A 24,787-nucleotide genomic window follows, 5' to 3' on the forward strand; every position below is an offset into this window, starting at 1 on the left:
GACAAAGTGCGTGGTGGCGCGGGCCTCATCTGCAAACCAATTGCAATGTGTACAAAGAGCGCCGAGGGCTGGTAGCTTCGTATGAACTGTGCTCACGACGTTGTTTAGTTCGCGTTGAAGTGAGACGCAGCATGAGGGTCAATTCGCTCGCTGCTGCTGCCGCGCCAACTCCGTAGTGTCTTGGGCAGCCAGTTGAGTTGCGACGCGCTCAGCTTCGGAAATGCAAATGGAAGAGTTTGCAGCGTGTGCCTCGAACACGCGAAGGCATTCTGCTTCACGCTGGCGTGTCCCTTACCAGAGCAAATATAGATTCGGCCATCGACGTCATTGCCTTTCTGCGCCGCTTAGCGCAGCAGTTTCTTAGTTCGTGTCATCGCAAGCGAAGCAGCAGGCGGTGTGTGCACATCAGGGACGTGGCAAGGGGGGGGGGGGGGGGGGGGGGGAGCCCGTCCCGAAATTTTAGCGTGCTGTCGTGCACCGCCGACCAAAACAACCACCCGCACCGGAAATCATTCTGGGTTTCCTCTACACTGTCTTTTTCACGCTCTAAAAGACATTTCGTCGCAAACATGCGAATCCGGCTGATTTTGTGCCAGCCCATGCATCTGGCCGTCACATAACGCAAGGAGCCCCCATCTGAGAACGAAGCTTCAAGGGCTTTTCGATGGTGCGTGGGCGCGTCGCGGCATCTCGTGGCGGCCGCAGAATCTACGGAGCGCATGATGGATTTCAATTCGGGAACTTTGGGGGTAGAGTTATAAACTTTCACCCGAAAGCCCACTGACATGTCCAAAGGCGTGTTTTAGATTTCAATAGCAGAACTTTATGGGTTTCATTTTCTTATAAACATGTGCGCCCTTTAGCGTTCATGTCCAAGCCGTTTCAGAAATGGAAGCGCACGCCCGAAATCTTCCACTCAGACGAAAATACTCAACATCACCGTGATCAGCTGGCAGCTGATAATTTTCTTCAAACGTTTTCAGGAAGCGCGCCCAATGTGATCGATCCGCTGGACCAGGGCAGGCAAAGTAAAATGAGAGAAAACAGAAGAAAGTTAGCGGCCTATTATTGAAACATCTTTTTCTCGGGCGTCAAGATCTGGCTCTCCGTGGCCACAGGGACTGTGGTCTTATGGACTTAAGCAAAGCCCCCGCTACAAATACCGTTTTTTTCAGAGCGCTTCTTCGCATGCGAGCTGATTGTGGAGATACAGATCTGAAGAACCATTTGAAAAGTCCCAGTAATGCCTCCTATTTAAGCCCAGATTTACGAAGCCAAATTATAGAAATTTCTGGTGAAATTATCAAAGAACGCCTAGTTGCAAAAAGGAAACGCTGCAGGCTGGTTCTCCGTACTTGCTGACGAAGCGAAGGATATTGCTGGAATCGAACAGCTTACTGTTTGTGCAAGGCAGCTAAATAAGGATGCCAACGACACCGAAGAAGTGTTTTTTATATTTTGTGCCAATTCAGGACCAAAGTGGCAAGGCCCTCGCCGACACCATTAAAAATTTCTGCTAGACCTTGGAATTAACATGCATCATCTTGGTGGCCAAGGTTATGATGGTGCTGCAGCTCGATGGCTGGTAAAACTTATGGTGTGCAGCGGCCCTTCGCGAGAAATATCCAGCCGCACTATACACAAATTGCGCCAGCCACTCCCTCAACCTAGTTCTCTGTGCACCGTGTTCCATCACAGATATCCCAAACTGTTTTGGAGTGCTGAAGCCAACAGCGCACATTTACCGCAAATCTCCGAACCGCTCACACGTTTTACGAGAAATGATAAGTTTGATGTGTTCTGAGTCCGCAAGGGCAGTGACTTTTGGGATTATGTGAAACGCGCTGGGTGGTAAAACATGAGGCAGTTCTTTCATTTGTCAATCTGTTTGAACCAGTGGTCGCGGCTCTAGAGGGGATAAAATTAAATGGCAGTGGCGAAAGTCCAGTTCCAACAAATAGTCTAGCATTGGCACTTTTGTCACCGCCATTCCTTTTAAGCCTGCATGTGGCGGAGCATGTGTTAGCGGTGAATCTGCGTCTGTCAAAGAACCTGCAGACCAGGAAAATCGACATGAGCGCCTGCCATTGACACATAACTGTGGTACAGCAGGCGATCGAAAATGACCGCAAGAATGCGACTGCTTCATACTCCAAAATCTTTGCACAAGTACAGGAACGGCCAAAAAAATGATGTGGATATCACCAGCCGACGAACCGGTGTCCGACAGCAGGATCGTAGGAGCGTTGCATCAAAAATGCTGAGGAATATTCCATAATACTGGGTTCATTCTATTGATGGACCACGTATTAGAACAGTTACACCGACGGTTCGAAAACCACAGACAATCTCAAAGTACTTTTCTGTATTTGTACCACCCGCAATACCACCAAGCTGTATCTTCGCATTTGTATATTCCATCGCATTTTCGCATTTTTAATGTATATTTTGCAGCAATGTATATGTACTCTCTGTTGCGACAATGATTTCAGTTGCCGCAGTGAAGCAATATTTCGCATATCCTGCGCATTTGCCAACTTTCTAACACTGAGATGCAGGTGCCATTTGCCACGTTAAAAACACTGGACACCCAATCACTGCCATAGCAAAATATACTAGGAAAGTGGTCATAACAGACATGCGCGCAGAAGGCAGCCAGATTGCTGGATCGCTTTTAGCGGTCAACGAGCTTGCGAGATGGATTGTGATAGCAACGTGTGCTGCTTTAACTTTGTGCGCTGATTCCCCCTTCGGCAAACGCCTTTCTCTATTCCTATCTTTTTAGCTCCCATTTCCTTTTCCCCCGTGCAGAGTAGCAAACCAGGCGTTTTCAGCTTAACCTCCCTACCATTCAATTTTTTCTCAATCTCTCCTTCGCTTCGCGTTACACATCTTGCAATAACCACATCCACACAGTGTCGAGTAACGTAATCATCGTCGACAACGACCGCACAGCATCGACGGCAATCTGTGCGGCATGATGGCCATGAAGAAGTGACGATGGTGCCTTAAAGGGACACTAAAGAGAAAAAAAAAGTGATTTCTTCTGTTTTAATGAATTACCTTTCTACAATAGCGATGATGCCACTCACGTTGTGTGAAGAGGCTTGGTAAACGAGAAAAGAGGCAAGAATGAAAGACGGGTGCTATGGCAATGCCGCCTCAAAGTTCCCGCACCAGTTCGACGGGACGTCTTAAAGTTTGACAGCATTCGCTCGGGCCTACTTTATATTTTATCAACAATGATGCATTACACTACGTTCTAAAAGAGTCAATAATTGCCTTTAGCTAGTTTCAACAACTTTTACTGAGCCGTCCTTCCCAAAAAATACGAAAAGATAGTTCGAAACTCGAGGCGTCGCACTGATGTACAATCGCTGGGGTTTCGGCGGAAAATTGGAGAACATGAACCTGACTTTCATTTATAATGAAAATCTCAATGCGAAATTAGCGAATGCTACACAGTTTTAAGATAATTTATGGGTCTAAAAGGAGTTAGTGTTTAACTTTATTGGCTCCTAGGTCTTATGCAGTTATCAGTAGCCACAAAATAGCTAGCAAGTGGTGCGCATTCACCCTGAGCGGTCAGTGGTTTCCGAGGAACTGTAGGCCAGTTCTAGAACTCGGCAGCGGCAGTAAACTGTGAAAAGCCTTACTGGTAAGAACGAATTTATAAGAAGCTTATATCGTCTTCTCTGCGAGGTTTGTGCAGGCCACTGCACGGTGCAATCACTCCCATCTGCCTTGTAAATAGCTACTGTAGAGTGAAAGGGAGCATTGAGCTGATATGAATAACCTATTATGCCTTAAGTCGCCTTTCTTGTTATCCAAGAATGGTGCTGACTGGTACCGTTTTCGACGAGTTCTTCCGCTCCAAAACGTCAGAAACTCGGCCTGCCTCTTCAGCAGATGTTTCTATTTCCAACAACAATAAAGTTGGGTTGAGTCCTGCGCCTGGATAAATTGAAACTTGGAAATATAATTCTGAGTCGTCTGAATCTATGCTTGTTGCTATAAGTAATATGCAGGGTGAAATAAATTAAGAGAACAGAGGTTACCTGTCTATGATACTCGGACGTTTTATTTGTAAATAAAAAGCCCTTCGTTTGGTCAATCATGAATGAAATCTTACGAAAGAAATTCTGAATTTTATGCCATAAGAAATACGTACTGCGTTTCCAAAAAGCTCACTATTTGGGACGACCGAGTTTTCTTGGCACAGGAATGGCATTGCTATTGCGCAAATAAACATTTTATTCCTAATCAATCCTAATGACACAATAGTGTCGTTTTTCCTTTTATTTACTTCCTTTCGGGGCTATTATACACACGTAAATAACAATAAACGTCCATGTCTAGATGAACTACCGAGAGGCGATCATAGACAAATGCAATTTTATGTCCTAAAGCTCGTCTATAAAGTTTCAACTCATAAAGGTTATCAGGTTTCTTTCGTTAAGTACAAAGAAGAAGACTATTAGCCGTCACATACCGTGTATACAGTGTATTGGATTAGATTGTGGGGTTTTACGTGCCCAAACCACGATTTGATTATGAGGCATGCCGCAGTGGGGGACTCCGGATTAATTTTGACCACCAGGGGATCTTTAACGTACTTCCAATACACGGGGCAAGGTCATTCTTGCATTTTGTCCCAATTGAAATGCGGCAGCCGCATGGGAAATGATACCAAGGTCTGACACAACCTAGAGAGGCTCTAGGCCCGTTCTGAGCATGAACTCTGCCGTAATAGCTTTGTGTTGCTAAATACGTGCTACATAAAAGTGTTTTTCCTAGCGTAAAAGAAGCCCACGAGTACACGCGATATTGCCACGCCACTGTCCACTCGAGGCCCCTTGAGCGTATTCGCGAGCTTCTTTCGAACTCAGAAAAATACTTTTATGTAGCACGTATTGAGCAACAGAAAGCTGTATCTGGAGTTTTTTTTATGTTGCTACTGCGATTTTATCATTGACAGTTTTCGTCTAACTACAATACTTGAGAAATTGATTAATTATTTCATAAATAATTAAGATTAATTATGTAACCAGGTGGAATGCAAGAAATAATACGAGTATTTTCAAGCGACGGTAAACAACATTACCTTGGTTCTGTCCAGCTTCGTGCATTTGCATATTTGAAAATCTTGGCGAAGGATAGTTGGGACACCCTGTATATATATATATATATATATATATATATATATATATATATATATATATATATAACGAAGTAACGAGCTTCGTTATATTGTATGGTTCTCGAGATAATTTCCTTTGATCAGTTCGTCGAATCTGTGCGGAAGCTCAAGTTCATATTTGAGAGGCAGGAATTCGATAAGGGTTAAATTTGGCTCTACAGCTAGGCTCGTAACAGTAAAAGAAGAGCCCAATTTTAGACGTAGATGGATCAGTTGAGCTGAATTTCAGAGAACAACACGAGTAAACAAATAAAAATAAGCCTACACCAAAAAATAAACTTGACGTTGATTGATAAGTGAGATATCACACAGAGCCATACTCAAAAATCAATTTTTAATACAAGCTAAAAATTTGAACACTCGATACAATGAGACGGGCGCTTCAATCAGAATAAAGCGTTCGTAAGTATGCAATGGTCTCAAACATGAAAGAAACTGCGCAGGACAGATAATACAGCTATCTACAGCTTACACAAACGAAACCCGTACACAGACTAATAATATTAAAAAAAGGCATAGGAAAATAGTTCAAGAAATCTGCAACTTAGCAAGCCTTATTTATTGTGTCACAATAAGCGTATCCTAATTTAGGTTTTTATCTAAGCCGTGTCAATACATTGTAGCAGGCATAAAGGCAGTACCCCGACTCGCACCACGCACAACTGTTTTAAACGACCTTGCGCAGAAGCAGGCAGGCACGAACTAACATAAAAAATCGAAAGAAAGCGTTGGAGTGCATGCTTTTTTTATCTGTATGCGTGTAAGTTATATTTATTCCCAAGAAGAAGTTCTTCTTAAATTTATTCGTTACTGCATAACACTGCGGCTGATATGGCTGCTCATCAAGCATTATACCTTATATCCTGGCTTCGAAAGAGTGCGTGCTTAGCGTCACTGTGACCCACAATATCTTAACAGCCCGTAACATTAGTATGGTAAAACTTATTCGCACTAGAAAAAAAAAGATTTTACAGGAACTAGTACAAGTAGGTACAATGAGGTTAAACTGTGACTTGATCACATTCATTTCGTACACATCGACTGTGACTCGGACCGAGAAGACAACAACGTTAGGCCAGAAATAACAATCAGAAAGCACAGCCAAAATCCTCGCCGTCCCATCTTCACGTCACAGACGGCTGGCGCAACCAGTAGCGGACTTAGCGTGACCACGTAACACCCGTAGGCGGGAAGCAGGAGACACGCGGGACCGGCGGACGACACTTAGCTCTTGGCACGGCCCAGGGTGTACGTCAGCGGCGCGTGGGCGATGGCGATCGGGTGACCGGCCACGGTTACCGGGTGTGCGTGGTGAGCCGTAGCAATGGTGATAGGCGCCGCGTGCAGGGCGACTGGCGCAGCGTGCAGCGTAACCGGTGTGGCATGAAGAGCGTGGACAACCGGATGGGCATGAACAACCGGAGCGGCGTGGAAAACAGGGGTGGAGTGGACGACCACGGGTCTGGGAGCGGGCCTGACGACCACGGCGGCGGGCTTGGGTGCTGGCGGGGCTGGAGGCGGCTCGACAGCGTTGGACAGGAACGGGGCGTCGGCCGGGTTCGAAGTCTTGGTGCCCGGCTCGTTGGTCTCGACGGTGGCGCGGAATCCACCGGCGTCAGCCACGTAGCGCACTGTACGGGTGATGCCATTTGGATCGGTGTAGCTGTAGGAGCCGACCTTGTGGTTGTTCTCGTCCCCAGTCTCTTCGTGGGTAATGCGTGTGCCGAACTCGTCCGTGGTGTCGTGATTGAAGCTGTATGGTGAAGCCGGCTATGACGAGGATGTGACGGGAGGAAAAAGGGGAGAGAGAGAGAAAAAAAAACAAGGCGTGAAAACGCAATGGTAAGAACGCGAACATCTGCGCTTTCTTGCTTACTTTAACCAAACGTGATTTGTCAGCTGTTTTCCCATGATTTTTGGGTGAGGGTCAAGTGAAACCCGAAGAAGCAGGTAAGCTCGAGCGCTTTGGTATGTGTGCCATGATACCCACTAAACGCTGAGATTATTACAATATGCGATAGCGGAATGTTTTGATGCGGCAAGAGCAATTCCCTCCAGTAAAAACAATCTCGAAGCAAAATATTGATGGCAAACATCCATACGGAGAACTTTACAACATCTGTAGGGACACAGAAGTTTAACCTGCATAAATTCAATGGGTTCATACTCGATTACAATTGCACGCCTAGTCTTACATCAATGAAAATATATTTGCAACTTATACGTCTTTCCTCTCAGTGTAGGGGCTTCCATCTTAAGATATATTATCGAAAGTAGTATTAGCATGGTAGCCTAATTACGTCCCTAACATACAACTACATCTCATCGCGGATCGACCATCATCATATGGTTGAAATTTTGCAAAGTCACACAAAAGCTTCTTATCAATATTTCATTACTATTACTTATCTGCTTGGAGCTGTCGCTGTAAAGCAAAACGCCAAATTTAGTACCGCTAAAGCAGATATCGTCAGTCGAAGATGAGCATGACGTATTTTTTTCCCTGTTACACTTTTGCGCATGCATTTCATTGTATTCTTACCCGCCCCCTCTTTTATACCGTACAATCTTGAGCATATACTAAAAGAAAGAAAGAACAAAAAGGTTGTTGAGCTCCTTGCAACAATGTCACTGTGCATTAAACTGAGACTTCAGGCCAGCTACTTATATACTCACAAGCTCTCCTTGAAGGGCTTGACCGGCTGCATAGGCCAGCAGGCCGCAGAGAATCACCTGAAACGGCACACACGCGACGTTACAAATATGAGGTGTATGGCTCCGTTGGTCTCTTCTAGTATGACACTTTTCTGCTACGGCACACACACCACACATTATTTAACGGCATAGTCCATATGTTGGGCGGCGCACCTTGCTGATCATGGTGACAAGAAGATATGGCGGGGTGGTCTGTTTAGGACCGCTGGCGACCAAAGTCCGAAGGTCTTTCTGCTTCCGCGTTGCGTGACACAAGGATGTTTGGCGTTTCGTCTGAACCCGTGCACGTTTTTATACCCTGCTTCGTGAACATCCTGCTGAATCCCAGAGCAAGCAGGACATTTTCTTTAGATTTTCTTTTTATGCTCTCGACCGAATGGCCTCCACCAAATCGCCTGGAAAGGGTTCGCTTTTTTCTTCCAGGTGGCAGGGCTATCATGTCGCCTCACCAGTGTCTACCGAAGAAGAAGGGCCAGAGGACAGAGTCACGATGAAGGGTGGAGAGGACATGTGGGAGATGTCCAGCAGTGGCTGCGCACTTTGGCAGCGCGCACGCATTTCGACGTGCCTCCTCGTGATGATTCGTATTATAAACTCCACCCGGAAACTTGTTTCGTCAAGAGATGCGCCATACCGATATTTCGCTATCTCCGTTGTCGTCGCGAAATCCGGCGGCAACGCGATCGGTATGGTAATAATATGGATTCCGCTGCAACGAGAACAAGCTCGGCCTGCACCATTTTTGTGAGGCGCGAATTACTATTCAGTGCAGCCAATCTTTCCGGCGCGTGCGCGTGTAGAATTGCAGATGACATGCCGTGCTTAAGGAGGACGTGTGTATATTCGTGGCAGCATTTGCCAATCAGACAGAGTTAAATGTTCGCTAAAAACGCTGTTACAACGCTGTTACGATTTGTCCCAAAAGACTGCTTTGTTCTGCTCTGCGCGTTTGAGTGGGGCGGGCTTTCAATTCTTTATCGTTTTCCTAGAACATTAGCTCTCAAGTAACCAGTTTTAGTACTCATTTGCATTCACTGAGAAGTTGAACATTTGCGGATAGGGCCGCTATAACGTCATTGCTCGCGAGTTGTGTAGCATAATTAATTACCGATCTTTCTAGATTCAACTTCTATACGGCGATGGTACTCAGGAGAGGAAAGAGAAGTTGGTCAGCGCTGTACTTTGTTTTCTTAGGCTCTAACAATAGGGAACTACTGAATTAAAGAGCATTTTTCTTGTCCCGTAGTGTTTTCAAGAAGAACAGATAGAGTTATTTTATTAAATCAAGTTGTATTTTGAAGCAGTGAAATGAAACTGACACATGCTGGAATTGGCAGCTCTTGTAAATATTGTGTCACATTGGAGAAAATTTAAGGCACAATTACCATTCGATTTGGCGCTATCGTATACAGATAGCTTTGAACCATCGCAGATCAATAATGAAGTCTTCTTCGCACATGGAAACATTCACTGTGTTGTGAAATTCTTGGCTATCCGACACCATCCGCGAGAGTGTAAGCGCTTGTAATCTGATCCTACGCGCAGGGCAGGTTGTTAAAAAACGGCACGGCACACTTTTTAGTTCCCAAAGAAGCGCGTGCTCGACGCACTCGGAACGACTTCCGGGGGCCTATAACTTAGCTTTCATATATTCTAAAGTAAATCTCCAGATGGTCCCAGAGGTTTAAAAAAGAAAGTGGTGGGATTTTCTTTTATTCGACATATGTTTAACACGTACCATCTCTGGTCGCGACAACTGCATTTGTGCAGCACCTCAACTGGCAACATAAGCCCCCCCCCCCCCCCCCCCCCCATACATGTGGTCGCCAATACACCCTCCCCTCTCTCTCAACCCCATGGAGCTTGCTTGGTCAAGCGGAATTTTCGCTTCAGGGTTCGACTGGAGCAACGCCATATTTCGTAGCGTTGTCGAGGTTACCCTTTCCTGCATGGCGATGTGGATGGTAGACACAACCTGCAGGTCCAGCACTCAGGCAACAAATGCGCAGGTGTTCATAGATGGCGCACTTAGCGGGCTGCCTTGCCGTGGACTGCTTCTGTGTTGAAGTGCGGACCTGCAGCTATGCAAGAGCGAGCAGTACTGGAAGTGAAAATTTAGTTAGTGTAAGTGGTGGGCCGGCGCGCCAACCCTTTACCTTAGGCCCGAGCCCGGCCCGGCCCGGCTCGAAACCGGCCCGAACCCGGCCCGAGACCAAAAAAGATCACCGAGCGGCATTAAAAAATTAAAGAGAATGAAAGGAGTTTCTTCTTAAAGCCTAAAAACATATCATATGCAATTATGAACGCCAGTTGAGTGGTCTGAACGCAAATACCAGCGCGCAAAATATAGTACGAATGACCCTGCCGAGCAGTATCGCCAGCAGTTTTTCACAGCGCGACCTTGATGCGGCCTAATGCACTTCTATCGCAGCGCCGCCACAGTATTTTTCCACGTCGGGCGCCTCATTGCAAAGCATGCGCCGCCCCAGCCGCTCGTCCGACTCAACGGTATTCTAGTACATACTAGCCGAAGCGCAACCACGACAGGTCGTGAGCGCAGCACATGGATGGAGTAAATGGAGCAGGAAAGCTTCTCGTTCTATGCAGCGTAATGCGCTGCTGCTAGGCGAGAACATGCGTGCAATCATGGATAGACGCAGTGCCATATTTCAGCCGCGTGACGAATTATCTTACCAGTCATCGTTTTACCAATTCGCCTTTGAAGAATTAGCAACGCGCTTACACCACTCTGAAAGCATAAATTACATTGATTTAGGTAAGGAATACAATGGAATCCTTTGGGTAGAGGTGACTTCAGTCTTTTTGCACTTATAGATTCTGTTCAAACAGCGCAAAATACGACGGAAGAGGAAAAGGGAAGTACACAGGAGTAGCACTGCTAGCTTCCAGCTGCGCCGGGACAACAGGTTTTTCAAAGTCGAGACGCGCGAGGATAACTCGCTGCACGTTACATGCTCACCACTAGAAAGTCCGAGCCCGGCCCGGGCCTGCGTCAAAATACCCGAGCCCGGCCCGAGCCCGGGTCAAAAAGCACATGCCGTGCCCGAGGCCGGCCCAAGCCCATGACAAACTGCCCTACTGTGGTGTGTGGTTTAGTGAATTGTGCGCGTGTGAACGTTAACAAGGTGAGCGCAAGATGACAACGACGACAAAGAGCTTCAAGCACGAGGCGCCACGGCACAAAGAAAAGCAAACAAACGAAGCGCCACCAAATTAGAAAGGACCACGGCGCTCACGGGGGCCAATTACCGATGCCCACGGAGCCCGAAGATAAACAATCCAAAAGTAACACACGGACCGGAAGGAAGAAAAAAAATCACAGCATATCCACGGGGTGAATGATGATGAGTGGGCGAAGCTCCGGAGGGAATCATCGGATCTCCCGCTTAAGGGGACGCTAGCACAAACGCGTTAGAAACGTGCAGTACTCTCTAGTAAGGGGGAGCGGCCACAGCGTCTTACGCAGCCATTTACACATGCCGGAACGTGCACCGCGTTTGCCGACGCCATCACATGACTGCTGAGAGAGTCATCATCATCATCATCATCAGCCTATATTTATGTCCACTGCAGGACGAAGGCCTCTCCCTGCGATCTCCAATTACCCCTGTCTTGCGCTTGCGTATTCCAACTTGCGCCTGCGAATTTCCTAACCTCATCATCCCACTTGACTTTCTGCCGTCCTCGACTGCGCTTCCCTTCTCTTGGTATCCATTCTGTAACCCTAATGGTCCACCGGTTATCCATCCTACGCATTACATGGCCTGCCCAGCTCCATTTCTTCCGCTTAATGTCAACTAGAATATCGTCTACCCCCGTTTGTTCTCTGATCCACACCGCTCTCTTCCTGTCTCTTAACGTTACTCCTAAGATTTTTCGTTCCATTGCTCTTTGTGCGGTCCTTAACTTGTTCTCGAGCTTCTTTGTTAACCTCCAAGTTTCTGCCCCGTATGTTAGCACCGGTAGAATCCAATGATTGTACACTTTTCTTTTCAACGACAGTGGTAAGCTCCCAGTCAGGATTTGGCAATGCCTGCCGTGTGCACTCCAACCCAATTTTATTCTTCTGTAAATTTATTTCTCATAATCAGGGTCCCCTGTGAGTAATTGACCTAGATAAACATATTCCTTTACAGACTCTAGAGGCTGACTGGCGATCCTGAATTCTTGTTCCCTTGCCAGGCTATTGAACATTATCTTTGTCTTCTGCATATTCATCTTCAACCCAATTCTTGCACTTTCTCGATGAAGGTCCTCAATCATTTGTTGTAATTCCTCTCCATTGTTGCTCAATAGGACAATGTCATCTGCAAACCGAAGGTTGCTGAGATATTCGCCATCGATCCTCACTCCTAATCCTTCCCAGTCTAAGAGCTTGAATACTTCTTCTAAGCATGCAGTGAATAGCACTGGGGAGATTGTGTCTCCTTGCCTGACCCCTTTCTTGATAGGTATCTTTCTACTTTTCTTGTGGAGAACCAAGGTAGCTGTGGAATCCTTGTAGATATTTGCCAAGATATTCACGTATGCCTCCTCCACTCCTTGATTACGCAATGCCTCTATGACTGCTGATATCTCTACTGAATCGAATGCCTTTTCATAATCTATGAAAGCCATATAGAGAGGTTGATTGTACTCCGCAGATTTCTCCATTACCTGATTGATGGCATGGATATGGTCCATCGTAGAATATCTCTTCCTGAAGGCAGCCTGTTCTCTTGGTTGACTGAAGTCAAGTGTTGTCCTGATTCTATTGGAAATTATCTTGGTGAATATTTTATACAATACTGAAAGCAAGCTAATGGGTCTGTAATTCTTCAATTCTTTTAACGTCTCCCTTCTTATGGATAAGTATAATGTTGGCGTTCTTCCAGCTCTCTGGTACACTTGAAGTTGTGAGGCATTGCGTATAAAGGGTCGCAAGCTTTTCAAGCATGATATCTCCTCCATCTTTGATTAATCTTCTCCAGGCGCTTTTCCCCTGGTCATGTCTTTCAAGGCCCTTCTAACTTCATCGCTAGTTATAGAAGGAGCTATAGAAGGAGTTATAGAAAGAGTATACCCCCCGTATTCATAAACGCTCCTCGACTTGAACTTGACTTGCCACCGCCTTGGGCAGCGCGTTCGAAACGCGTTGAAGGTAAGGCGGAGACGCCACAGCGTCTTACACCAGCTTCTTACACGGGCCGTAACGCGCTAGCACAAACGCGTTAGAAACGCGCTAGAAACGCGGCCTTTCGTTAATGTTGGTTATTTATTGCCATCGTGGTGCGTGTGTCTACGTGCGCTTCGTGGCGTAGTGATTAGCGCCGCGCGTTCGGAAGCGAGGGGTCCCTGGTTCGATTCCGCGCTACGGACACAACTTTCAGAATTTTATTGCGATAGCAATTATATGGACACTCAAAAGCAGATTTCTGCCGTCGGCGTCGCCGTCGCCGTCGCCGTCGCCGTGAGGTTCCGTATGACGTCATTTGGAGAAGAAAATGTCACAGTTTCGCCCTAAGGGCGAATCAATGAATGCGATAGCAACACAGCAATGCCATACGAAGTAAGGTGAGCGGCTTTGGTAGCAACAACACGCAGAACTGTTGTCGACGCCATCGGCGTTTTGCCCGCGTTAGCTCAAAATGCGTGCGGCGTTGGTGACTGTTGCTGGAGCCTCTGATATAAATAGGCACTTGGTGCCGTAGCTAAACGTCGCCTCCCTTCCCTCCCCCTCCCCCACGGCCTCTCGCGCGTCTGAAGAAGGCGCGTTTGCTCTACATATATGGTGATTGTAAAGGAGAAAAGAGACGCCTACTTCTGCAGCCCTTAAGCGAGCACGGCGCAGAACGCGCGTTTGTTCTCCGCCGCGCGTTCACTCCCCGTGAAAGACGCGCCCCTCGCGCCCTTTCACTCGCACATACAGCGTTCGGCGCGCGGCGACGATTTCATCTCCAAATGACGTCATACGGAACCTCACGGCGACGGCGACGGCGACGGCGACGCCGACGGCAGAAATCTGCTTTTGAGTGTCCATATAATTGCTATCGCAATAAAATCGTCGCCGCGCGCCGAACGCTGTATGTGCGAGTGAAAGGGCGCGAGGGGCGCGTCTTTCACGGGGAGTGAACGCACGGCGGAGAACAAACGCGCGTTCTGCGCCGTGCTCGCTTAAGGGCTGCAGAAGTAGGCGTCTCTGTTCTCCTTCACAATCACCATGTATGTAGAGCAAACGCGCGTTCTTCCGACGAGCGAGAGGCCGTGGGGGAGGGGGAGGGAAGGGAGGCGACGTTTAGCTGCGGCACGCAGTGCCTATTTATATCAGAGGCTCCGGCAACAGTCACCAACGCCGCACGCATTTTGAGCGAACGCGGGCAAAACGCCGATGGCGTCGACAACAGTTGTGCATGTTGCCCATGCTGCTGCATGTCCAAGTTTATACAGCTGATAAAGCTAATATCATTACTTCGTATAGCTCTCTACAAGTTTGCTATCGCAATTGATGCTTCGCCTTTCAGGTGAAACTGCGACAACTTTTTTATTGCGATAGCAATTATATGGACACTCAAAAGCAGATTTCTGCCGTCGGCGTCGCCGTCGCCGTCGCCGTGAGGTTCCGTATTACGTCAATGGAGATGAAATCGTCGCTGCGCGCCGCCGAACGCTGTATCTGCGAGTGAAAGGGCGCGAGGAACGCGCGCTTTCACGGGGAGTGAACGCACGGCGGAGAACAAACGCGCGTTCTGCGCCGCGCTCGCTTAAGGGCTGCAGAAGTAGGCGTCTCTTTCCTCCTTTACAATCACCATATATGTAGAGCAAACGCTCCTTCTTTCGACGCGCGAGAGGCCGTGGGGGAGGGGGGGGGGGAGGGCGAGGGAAGGGAAGGGAGGCGACGTGTAGCTGCGGCACCAAGTGCCTATTTATATCAGAGGCTCCGGCAACAGTCACCAACGCCGCACGCATTTTGTGCGAACGCGAGCAAAACGCCAACGGCGTCGACAACAGTTCTGCGTATTGCCGGTGCTGCTGCATGCCCAAGTTTATACAGCTGATAAAGCTACCATCATTACTCCGTATAGCTCTCTACAAATTTGCTATCGCAATTGATGCTTCACCTTTCAGGTGAAATTGCGACAATTTTTTTTCATAAAACGCCGGAAGCGTTCTCCGGAAGCCGGAAGCTGGCTTCCGGAACCGGAAGTGGAACCGGAAGCGGAAGTCGGCTTCCGGTTATACTATACGTATACATATATATGTATATATTGGTATACATACATATACGGACGCACAACGCCATCTATTGAGCAATTCATAAAACTAGACGTGGCTACCTACTACGACGGGGACGAACGGGTGCCGCTATAAGGAGTTTCGCCCCTAAAACGAGGCAGTGGCGGAAGAGGAGAGTTCCAGGAAGCGACGCCGGACGAAGGAGGACCACCGGACTGGGAGCTGAAGAGAGGCCGTCGGGTTCCGGACCCGAGCATCCACGACTTCACCGGGCCGGGGTCTCCTGCCAGCCAGTTCCCGGACGTCGCCACTCCACCCGACCACGGATGGCTGCCCGAGGCCGGCGAACTCGTGAGCCCGCAGGCAGAAGGCAAACAGTCGGGCCACGGGCCTGAGTTTGCACCGAACTGCCTGGCCACGACGCCGCCTCCAACTGCCCGTGCCGCTACGCCGCCAGCGTTCCTTCTACAAGCCAGAGCTGCTGCGCTCCGGTTTCCTGCCCATCGCTCAGCGACGCCGAAACGTTGGTGAGACGAATGCCGCCTCTCTCGCCGCCTTGCCGCCACCCATCCGCGCCGAACTTTCTCACGCGGTAGCCATAACTCCATAGCCCTGTCTCTGGTTATGTTTTTGTTATAGCATCTCCAAAGAGATAGCTCTGACTCTCAGTCTGTCATCATGCTGGTATGAGTTATAGTTGTAGCATGCTGTGAATATTTCCTTGTGTGGTTGTACGTATAAGGTTGCTTTCCATACTTGTTTGCATTAAATGTTTTTGTATGCTGTGCAACCAAACGGCTTCGTCCTTTGATTCGGTCTTCTGAGGCTCTGCCTCAGAGACCTGCTTTGAAACAAGAACCTGTACATCATACCTACCCGGCCCGACCCGGCGCACGGGCCGGGCCGGGCTCGGGCTTTCGGGTAAGCCCCAGCCCGTGCAGCGCTCTAGACGGGTGGGGGGGGGGGTAGGGAGGGAGGGGAGAGGACGTTTAGCTGCTGCACCAAATGCGTATCTTGCGACTGGGCACAAGGGGAACTCGCGACTCAATCTTCCATGCGAAAGGAGGACAGGGGGAAGGCAGCGCGGGAGGGAGGGGTTGCGGCTTCTGCTGCGCGAGCAACTTGTACTTTGCGCGGCGCCGGGCGGCCGCGCGCAACGTATCTTGAAAGCGATCTACACGGTTCCTACCTTTGTATGCGCTTTGCTTTCTCCGCTCAGTTTCCGTTGAAGTGATACACCGCATGAACCTTCGATCGCTGCTGTTGGCGCGCTTGCTCCCAGCAACGTTTTCACAGCGGTTGTGTGCGGTCACACAAAAAACGCGCAGAACTGTGGTCGAGGGCAGTGGTGTTGCCCGCGTTGGCACCGAACGCGCGCGACGTTGGTGATGTGTTCATAAAGAAAGTGCCAACCTTTGCCGTATACCCTATGGCGGTGTACCGTAGCGACCATAAAGCACTAAGTAAATAAAAACCACCTGATCATATATAATTCTAATTATTTATTAGTTCAAATAACCTATTGCACCACCACATCTCAATAGTAATAATTGGAAATACATAATTCCCACCATAGTACAGCTTCACTGGTCTTCCATCTCCGCCCCAGTGGAAGGGCTGACAGTTTTTCTAAACATCGCGTGTTATCTTCTATTACATGTCTATTGCGTGTCGTCATAATTTCGTTGTAGTCGTCGTCATTTAGATTTCATTGTCGTCATGGTGATGTTGCTGCCGTCGTCGTCGAACCGTCCTCATGTCGTTGTCATCACACACACACTTGCTCACCTTACAAACGCCGTTGCGCCATATGTTAACACACGGCTTACTCTGAAAGAGCACTAAAAGCTCTCTTCCCGCAAAATGCTTTGCATAGCGTTGAATGCCGCAGTAAGAACTTCATAACACTTTTGAGAAAGAACTAGCGTCTGGTGGAATGGTAGAAAGAACATACGTAACCGAAACTTGTCACTAGGGCATGCGGTCATAACGATTTATGCATGAATAGTAGTGGAGTGGCAGGTGTTAGCTAACATTGCTGTTGGCGTAAAGAAAATCCGCTTTCTTGGTCACATGCCTCATTTTTTTTATTACGGAGTCAGTGCGCGTACATTTTTGTGTGATGTTTCACATCATTTGGAACACTTACAACAGTAAATTGTCTAGCATAACTAACCTTGTTCTTGTGCTGGCTAAGCCAACTGCTGTGGTCTAAACATTGGTCCTCCACGCTGCGGCTTCACTCGTTCGACCACTATTGGTGCTTTGAAGTCTTCATCTTCATGCGACCTCTCTTTCTTAAATTACATGAGTAATGTTACGAATACATACGCAAGGCCTTCATAATTATTTAGAGACCTCTCCTTCATAATTATACCTACAACTTTTCAGGAAATGTATTCATTGGCATGGAGCTTATCAAAGATTTAGCTTTTTTCAGCATCCAATGGAAAAGAAACGTTTGTTCACAACAAGAATACAAGACAATCATGCACCGAAATCATACTACCATAGCAACTCATTGACGCTATTCGATGAAATTCCTTAAATACGTGGTTGATATAGGGATGAGATGTTTAATAAAATAAAGTTAAGCCTGCCGCTATGAAAAATGTATTGAACGCTGCACACATACATTCGTAAATTCATTCCTTAGGTGAGCAGTAGAAAACCAGCGCCTTTCTGTTTCCTTAAGAGTGTCGCTCTACACAAGTGGAATCAATACATTGGGCTGGGCATTACGTAGAATTTCCTAGCCCCGGATTTATCAAGGGTTGGGGCGAGTTGGCAGAGGTCAAGTAAAAAATACAGTACGTGTGTGTAACAGTTTGTTTTTATTTAAAGTCTCTCAAAAAAGAAAAGTAACAGAAAACCTAATTTAACAAAAATACTTCTGCTTGTTCGACTCGAATACCTTGACGTTTGCTTCAGAATTCAACGGGCGTTCACCTGTAATCCTGTACATTTCTACTCTGCACATTCTAAAACACCCTAAGCGCTCTTGGCACGGCCGAGAGTGTAGGTAAGTGGAGCGTGAGCAATGGCAATTGGGTGGGCAGAGACAGCGACTGGAGTCACGTGGTGGGCAGTAGCGTAAGAGATTGGAGCGGCGTGGACGGCGAAGGGGGCGGCGTGCACGGCGTGGACGACTGGGGTGGCGGCCTGCACAACAACGGGCTTCTGGGCAACGACGGCGGCGGCTGGGGTTGGGGCGACCTCGATGGGGTTGGCGACGTACTGGGCGTCGGCTGGGTTGGAGGTCTTAGTGCCTGGCTCGTTGGTCTCGACCACAACATGGAAGCCGTCGGCGTCGGCGGTGTACTTGACGGTACGGGTCACTCCGTTCGGGTCGGTGTAGCTGTAGGAGCCGACCTTGTTGTTGTTCTCATCACCGGTCTCCTGCTGCGAGATGCGGGTGCCGTACTCGTCGGTGTTGTCGTAGCTGAAGCTGTATGGCTGTGGTGGCTGCAAAGGTGGATAGAGAAGCAAACCCTTGTTGTTTTACGCCCGCACAATTATGCAAGGACTAGCGAAAATCATTTATTCGTTTATTGTCAGCGTACCAGATATGTGTTCAAGTCATTGTCATTGGTTCTCTCTTCTTGGTGCAATTATCCTAATACAATTTTACTGATTAATGATGTTATTATAGCTCACTTGATGAAGGAATAGTTGCTTTTCCGCTGTAAATGTTTGACACAGGTATGTGATAAATATAGGCAAAGCTTACTTTCGTACTGAAAGAAATTAGCCAGTGAAAGCAGTCTAACTGTCCCGCTTCATCAGCTATAACAAAACACACGTAAGCACTTGATGCATTAGGTAAATAAGCCTTGCCTCCCAGCATTACCTGGCGAACTAAGTTATTCCAATATATTAAAGAGCATAAAAACAGTTGCTAAAGTGCCGCACATGTGGTCAGTTTCTTTGGTTTTGTCCTTTGTGTAACCGAATAGCGTAGTGAACAGAACAAAGCTGTTAAAGCATTAATTAAACTGTTTCTCATTCTGTTCTTCCATTGTAAGGTAAGACACCGGATTTTCTGTTGTAGTTAACCTCCTTGAGTTTCTCATTTCTTTCGTATATTTTTTTCTATTTCAGAAGGACATTTACTGCCATTAAATGTGAAAATAATAGGCAGCTAATGTAGCACCCAAGGTGAAAAAAATGCATCTTGTGTACGGCGGATTGTAGTTAATTGCAAGCGCTTCATAAATGCTGAAGAAATGCTAGTATTCAGTTCACGGGGCTCCGGCAGTTGGAGGTGCTAGTGAAAACACTAAGTTAAAGTTCGGGGCGTGTGATGTAATCAAGAGAAGCTCATTACAAAAAAAAATATAGAACACACAGAAACTTAGCGAATGCTTCTCAAGAGAAAGGACAGTAGTGAAGTCAAATAAATGTTGCGCGGCGTAGCACAACAAAGTACAGCGCCTTTTTCTATAGGGGCCACGTCAAACCTTGCTGTAGAATGTGCATCCTTTAGGGATGCAAACGGTCCTAACATTCGGTGGTGGTACCTGTTTTAAGAATTATATTGAAAAATAATTGGCTGTTTTAGGTGGGATATTATTATAGTACTTCTAAATCTTTAAATAGGGTACGCCATCTACTTGATGCTGCAGTTGATATACATCGGTAGGAATAATCTACTTTCGAAGAAGCGGAAGCTTTAAATTCGCATTCGCCGTCAAATCGGGTCCTTTCTCCACGTTCCAAGTATTTAGCGCGCCACAGTTCTCTCCACGTGGTGGTCGTTCGATCTCTCCAAGAAGACTGCCGCATTGCAGTAGACCTGTTCTGTACCGTTAACGGTGCCACGCGCGATCCTCAGTCGCTGGCCTTCGGAATAACGGGCCGGGTGCAATCCTGTGCTGGTGCGTTGCAAGTGCGCATTTAAATTGCAGGAGTCGTGGTACACAGGCAAAGCACGTACTGCTGCTAGATGTTCTCTTGGCTTCAGCACGTGGCTTGCTTTTTCTTCACAGTTAATTTTAGTCACGCAAAGAAAAACGCAACGTAAGTTCCGACAGCATAGTCGCTTTTGAGTTCTCCCTTGCTTCGCTTAGCCCATCTCCTCTCTAGACTCGGTATACAAAGCTTTTGCATTGTCTGAAGACAAGTTCCCAAAATTGCTTCGTACGCTGTTCATACACTATAGAACCGAGAACGTTGTATACCGGCCGTGCCTACGTTAAATAATGCTGCGCCGACTGCAGCCAAATCGCAGATCCACCCGAAATGTTCTGTTGATTTTTTCCTGCACTACGTGAAGGACGACGTCGCAGAAAACTTCGCCTTTTGAAAACTTGACTCTATTCCATACAGAATATGGCCTGAAAGGACGATTATATTAAGTGGTAAATTTCGCGTACCATTAGGATTTTTTAGGTTTATTAAGAGGAGAACGACTGTTGATCTGTGGAGTTCAATGATGTTTAGCGAAGAGCCATGCAATACATCCTTCGTTTTCGTCAGCAAACAAGACAAGAAAAGTGAGCGGATTCTTTCGCTCCAATGATATCAAATTAAATGCAAGTAGTGCATTTAAATGTAGGAGTTGTACTACACAGGCAAAGCACGTAATGCTGCTGGATGTTGCACGGAACGAGCAAAAACTACCTAAAACGTGCATGAGACACTGTTTAGTGTGATGACTCTCCAAGTTCAGGAAACTGCCGCGGATTACTGATACTACAGCTTCAACATCCTGTCGGAAATTAGAGATATACGAAAGTAGAATTCGTCGATATGTTCTAGCGATATCGATAACTTCCAAACCATTGTGCGATAATTTTTCCACATATCCAAAGCACCATCACTAACTGCGCTGGCCGTAAAAGCCTCGTGCCCTGCTAACTTTCTAGCCACGGTTGGGAGCAGCGGCTAAAAGGCACTTACGCCGTCAAGGCTGGCTTGCTGGGCAGCAGCGTAGACGAAAAGGCAGCACAAGATGATCTGAAACGAAGCGACACAAACGGCATCGTTAATGGACGGAGAAACTTCACCGGTGAGCAGCCGTCTTTCTAACCGGCTCTAGTCGCCGATGGCATCACTGTATTATGCTGAAACTTGATACGAAAGCGAGCACCTTGGTGTACATGGTGACCGGTTGGTAGGTTCCCTCGCCGAAGTGGTCAAACGAAGTGGCAGCCTACTGTCGCCGAGCCGGCACCTTATATAGTAGTCTCGACGCATTGCACTGTCCATGCGCGTTCGCTCTGGTACAGCCTTCGTCGGTATTCCTCACAAGTCGCTCGTACATACGCACGTCCAAGCCTGCCAGTACTTTTACATTCCCTCCTCCTCTCGGTGACGCTGGGGGGGGGGGGGGGGGGATTTTAGGGTGTGACGCGGTGAGGGTGTGATGCGACGAGTATGCGACACTCTGCCTGGAGAAAATCGGCATATCAAATGTTTTCGTAATCATTTTAATCAGTTTTCCCCCTTTCAAAATTTTCTAGGATGCCTACGACCTTGCTACACATTCTCTGTATGCATTCGTCAAGCTTTTTTGCATTCAAGCTATCGTCGTATAAATTGTTGCTTTATCTTAAGGCGCCATGAAGTGAATGTACGCATAAAACAAGTTATTTTAACGCTTGGGTATAGAGCGGCGACTTTTCCCCTGTAACTCGTGTGGGAAAGTTTGAGGCGAACGTTCGTTGGAATGCACTTGCTTCGCATTGAAACTGGCGCGGAAGATATAGACTTCACTTCGGCATGTCTAAGAATATTCTAGAATTCATGACTGCACGGATGGTATCTTAAAGGTAGTGGTTACTGAAAGTGAGGCAACCTGTAGCTTTATACCTCTGTTACTATTAACCTTACGTTTGAGCTTTATATTAGACTACATGGCTCTGTAAACAACAGTGCAAACAAGGATTAATGATGCTGCCACCTGTTGGTATTATTCCAGTTTGTTATGTAAAACATGAACATCACAAGTCCTATCGAGCCTACAAGGCGTGCAAATTTTGTTACCAATACATTGAATGAACAAGAGTATTTAATATCACCGGCGATATAAAGTGCTTACAGGTGTTGAATTTTAGACCGATAAAAATCAGTTTCGAAAGCGTACAGAGTTTTAAACCTTTAAATGATCAACACAATAAGCATGACTAAATATAAAGTGTTTTGCGTTTATGCAAGAACATTAAATAAACCTTAGATGTGTTGGGTCTTTTCTATTTAAACTAAACGAATGCCTTAGAGAGGTATTTTGCAATGGGGACGAAGTAACAATCTTTATCCCGTTATTTTCGAAGTGATTTCAGGCGAAAGAAAAACAAGAAAAGTCAAGCAGGGCTTCACAATTGTGATCCAAAATTTGCATTTCAATCATTCCTAAATATCCTTAAAATGTTACCAACAACCCTGAAGCCCTTTTTAGCCAGGTTGAAAATAGTAGTAGAAAGATTAATCTGCTTCACGAGCATAATATTGTTTGCGACAGTACAGCACTATTAACAAACAAGGGGCTCATGTAAGCTTGCTTGGTTTTATTTCTGTGTGGCATATTTGGTTCATTTCTATGACATACTTCAGAAAAGTGTCCTAATGTGGGTGATTTAGTTCAACTTCGTGGTTCTTACGTGTTAAACAACGCCATTTACCAAAGCACTGTAGAAATTCACGTAATCAATGTTTTATAAAAAAAAGGTAACGACGAGTTAACGTTCTAAACTTTAGAAGCCATGTTTATTTTATAGATGATACGTGGCAATCATGTATCAGTGCGCCAACAATTCTAATAACAGGAAAAGAAAAAGAAAAAGCGAGAGAAACGGTGCTTACACTGAAGGGTTTTTCTCAGTTTTACAAACAGACTTTCGGTATAACAAGCATAAAGACGATGGTTTGTCTTGTTCTCGTTCTTTGTAGTATATATACATGTGTCAAAAGGAAAATAAAATTTTCAGTTCCTAGTTCGGCCGTGTGTCTTGTGTATTCATCTACACTTTTTGCCAGCGTTTTTCAGATGGAAGCTTTATTAGAATGTTCTTTAAACGAGCTCACGCCACAACCATTATTGCATATCTTGTGCGTAGATCTCAAGAACGTGTCACTCACACTCACTAGTATCCCCTTAGTTCCGTCAGGGAAACTTACACAAGAAAACTCGATCTAGAGGTCGATTGCCCTTTTTTATCACGGTCGATTGCCCTTTAGTTATCACGGGGCATTTCAAATCATATAATGTAGCACAAATCAAGAAATTGTAGCACAACCAGAAACGAACACAAGGAACTCCTTTGGCATCCTTTGTGTTCGTTTGTGTTCTTTGTTTACGTTTTTAGTTGTGCTACAATGCTTCGCCAGGTATCAACAAACCAGCCCAAGAACAAGTTATCCTTACACTGGAGTAGAGAGAAAATGATAAATGAAAGGCGGGGAGGTTAACAAGGACTGAGCCCGGTTGGCTACCCTACACTGGGGCAAGAGAAAAGGGGAGGGAAAGATTAGGAGAAAGGAAAGTCCACTGTGGACATGGCCTACGTGGTAGCTGCTCTATCACTGACGGTCACTCAGTCAGGATCACAGACGGTCACTCAATCCGGTAGTTTTCAAAAATAGCCGCAGCACTTTTGTACACTTTTGTAGCTGCGATGTTTGAAGTCATGGTTCCAAGATCTTGTTCAAGGTGCATGATTTTTTTATCCAGCTGATTTAGAGCTGTGTACAGGTAACGTCTTTAATATTTAAGTGATGGGCAGTAGCACAGGAGGTGTTTTATGGTCTCCTCGACAACGCAGGCATTCCACTCGGCGCTATCAGCCATTGCAATCAAACACGTGTATGCATTGGTGAATGCAACGCCCAAGCGTGAGCGGCACAGCATTGTTTCCTCACTTCGCGGTAGTCCAGGTAGCAGCCGCAGTTGCACAGATGGGTCGAGAGAATGCAACCGATGCTGGGTGAATTCGGGTGTGTCCCACTTCTCCAATGTCATACGTTGCGCCTGCTTGTTTAGTTGCTGGGCTGCGTCAGGCACAGAAACAAGGTTTGCTCCTTCGTGCGCTCCAGTGGTGGGAATCAGCTGTGTCATTCTGTTATCATCCTGACCTTTGTTTCACAAATGCTTACAATTCAACGTACATCTAGGAATCTACGCTGAACTGCGCACACATTACTTTGGTGTCATGGTGCTTCAGAATGGGTCGAAGTAAAAGCTAAAGGTGCTTTTTCGTTCAAGGAAAGTATGTCCAGCACACATGAGCTGGCTGAAATTCAAACGAAAGTTGTAGAAAAATTCTTATTTTGTTTGTTTGGTAGTTCGACCATGAAACTAAGTCCTGAGCCAGTATTCTCAAAGGTTAACAATGTCCGCCGCTAACATTTGGCATCGATAATAAAAATTGTTAGGTTCCAACATGCGAACGGAGAAATAATTTTCCTATTAGCTAATAGAAAAATTATTTCTTTTGTATTAGTAGATTACCCTCCCACAATACCGGAAACATCACTTTTACCGCGAGAAGCCTCTTGGTAAGCCACAAAGAAACGAAAATCAAAGAAGGCCAGTGGCGACGCCATCTTAAAGCTCCCGCACCAGCTCACCGTAATGTCATAAATTTTGTCAGCATCTTCTAGGTCCCAGTTATTTCGTTAGCGGTAAAGATTGACTACATT

The 24,787-nt window shown here is 46.6% G+C and overlaps 2 protein-coding genes across 2 annotated transcripts; both read right to left on the bottom strand.

Moving 5' to 3' along the window:
* Nucleotides 1-5,521: 5,521 nt before the first annotated feature.
* Nucleotides 5,522-8,436, bottom strand: LOC119441957 (cuticle protein 16.8). The gene is made up of 3 exons (XM_037706641.2): nt 8,069-8,436; nt 7,877-7,933; nt 5,522-6,970 (listed from the first exon to the last, which is right to left on the bottom strand). Exons 1-3 carry the CDS (start codon nt 8,078-8,080, stop codon nt 6,425-6,427), a joined length of 615 nt encoding a protein of 204 aa, XP_037562569.1. The 5' UTR covers nt 8,081-8,436; the 3' UTR covers nt 5,522-6,424.
* A 9,528-nt stretch (nt 8,437-17,964) lies between these two features.
* On the bottom strand, nt 17,965-21,353 carry LOC119441958 (cuticle protein 16.8). Its single transcript, XM_049661765.1, has 3 exons — nt 21,240-21,353; nt 21,050-21,106; nt 17,965-18,613 (listed from the first exon to the last, which is right to left on the bottom strand). The coding sequence occupies exons 1-3, from the start codon at nt 21,249-21,251 to the stop codon at nt 18,140-18,142; spliced, it is 543 nt and encodes a 180-aa protein (XP_049517722.1). The 5' UTR covers nt 21,252-21,353; the 3' UTR covers nt 17,965-18,139.
* Between the last annotated feature and the right edge of the window lie 3,434 nt (nt 21,354-24,787).

The sequence above is a fragment of the Dermacentor silvarum genome, chromosome 2 (genome assembly GCF_013339745.2).
Source record: "Dermacentor silvarum isolate Dsil-2018 chromosome 2, BIME_Dsil_1.4, whole genome shotgun sequence".
NCBI classification, from domain to species: Eukaryota; Metazoa; Arthropoda; class Arachnida; order Ixodida; family Ixodidae; genus Dermacentor; species Dermacentor silvarum.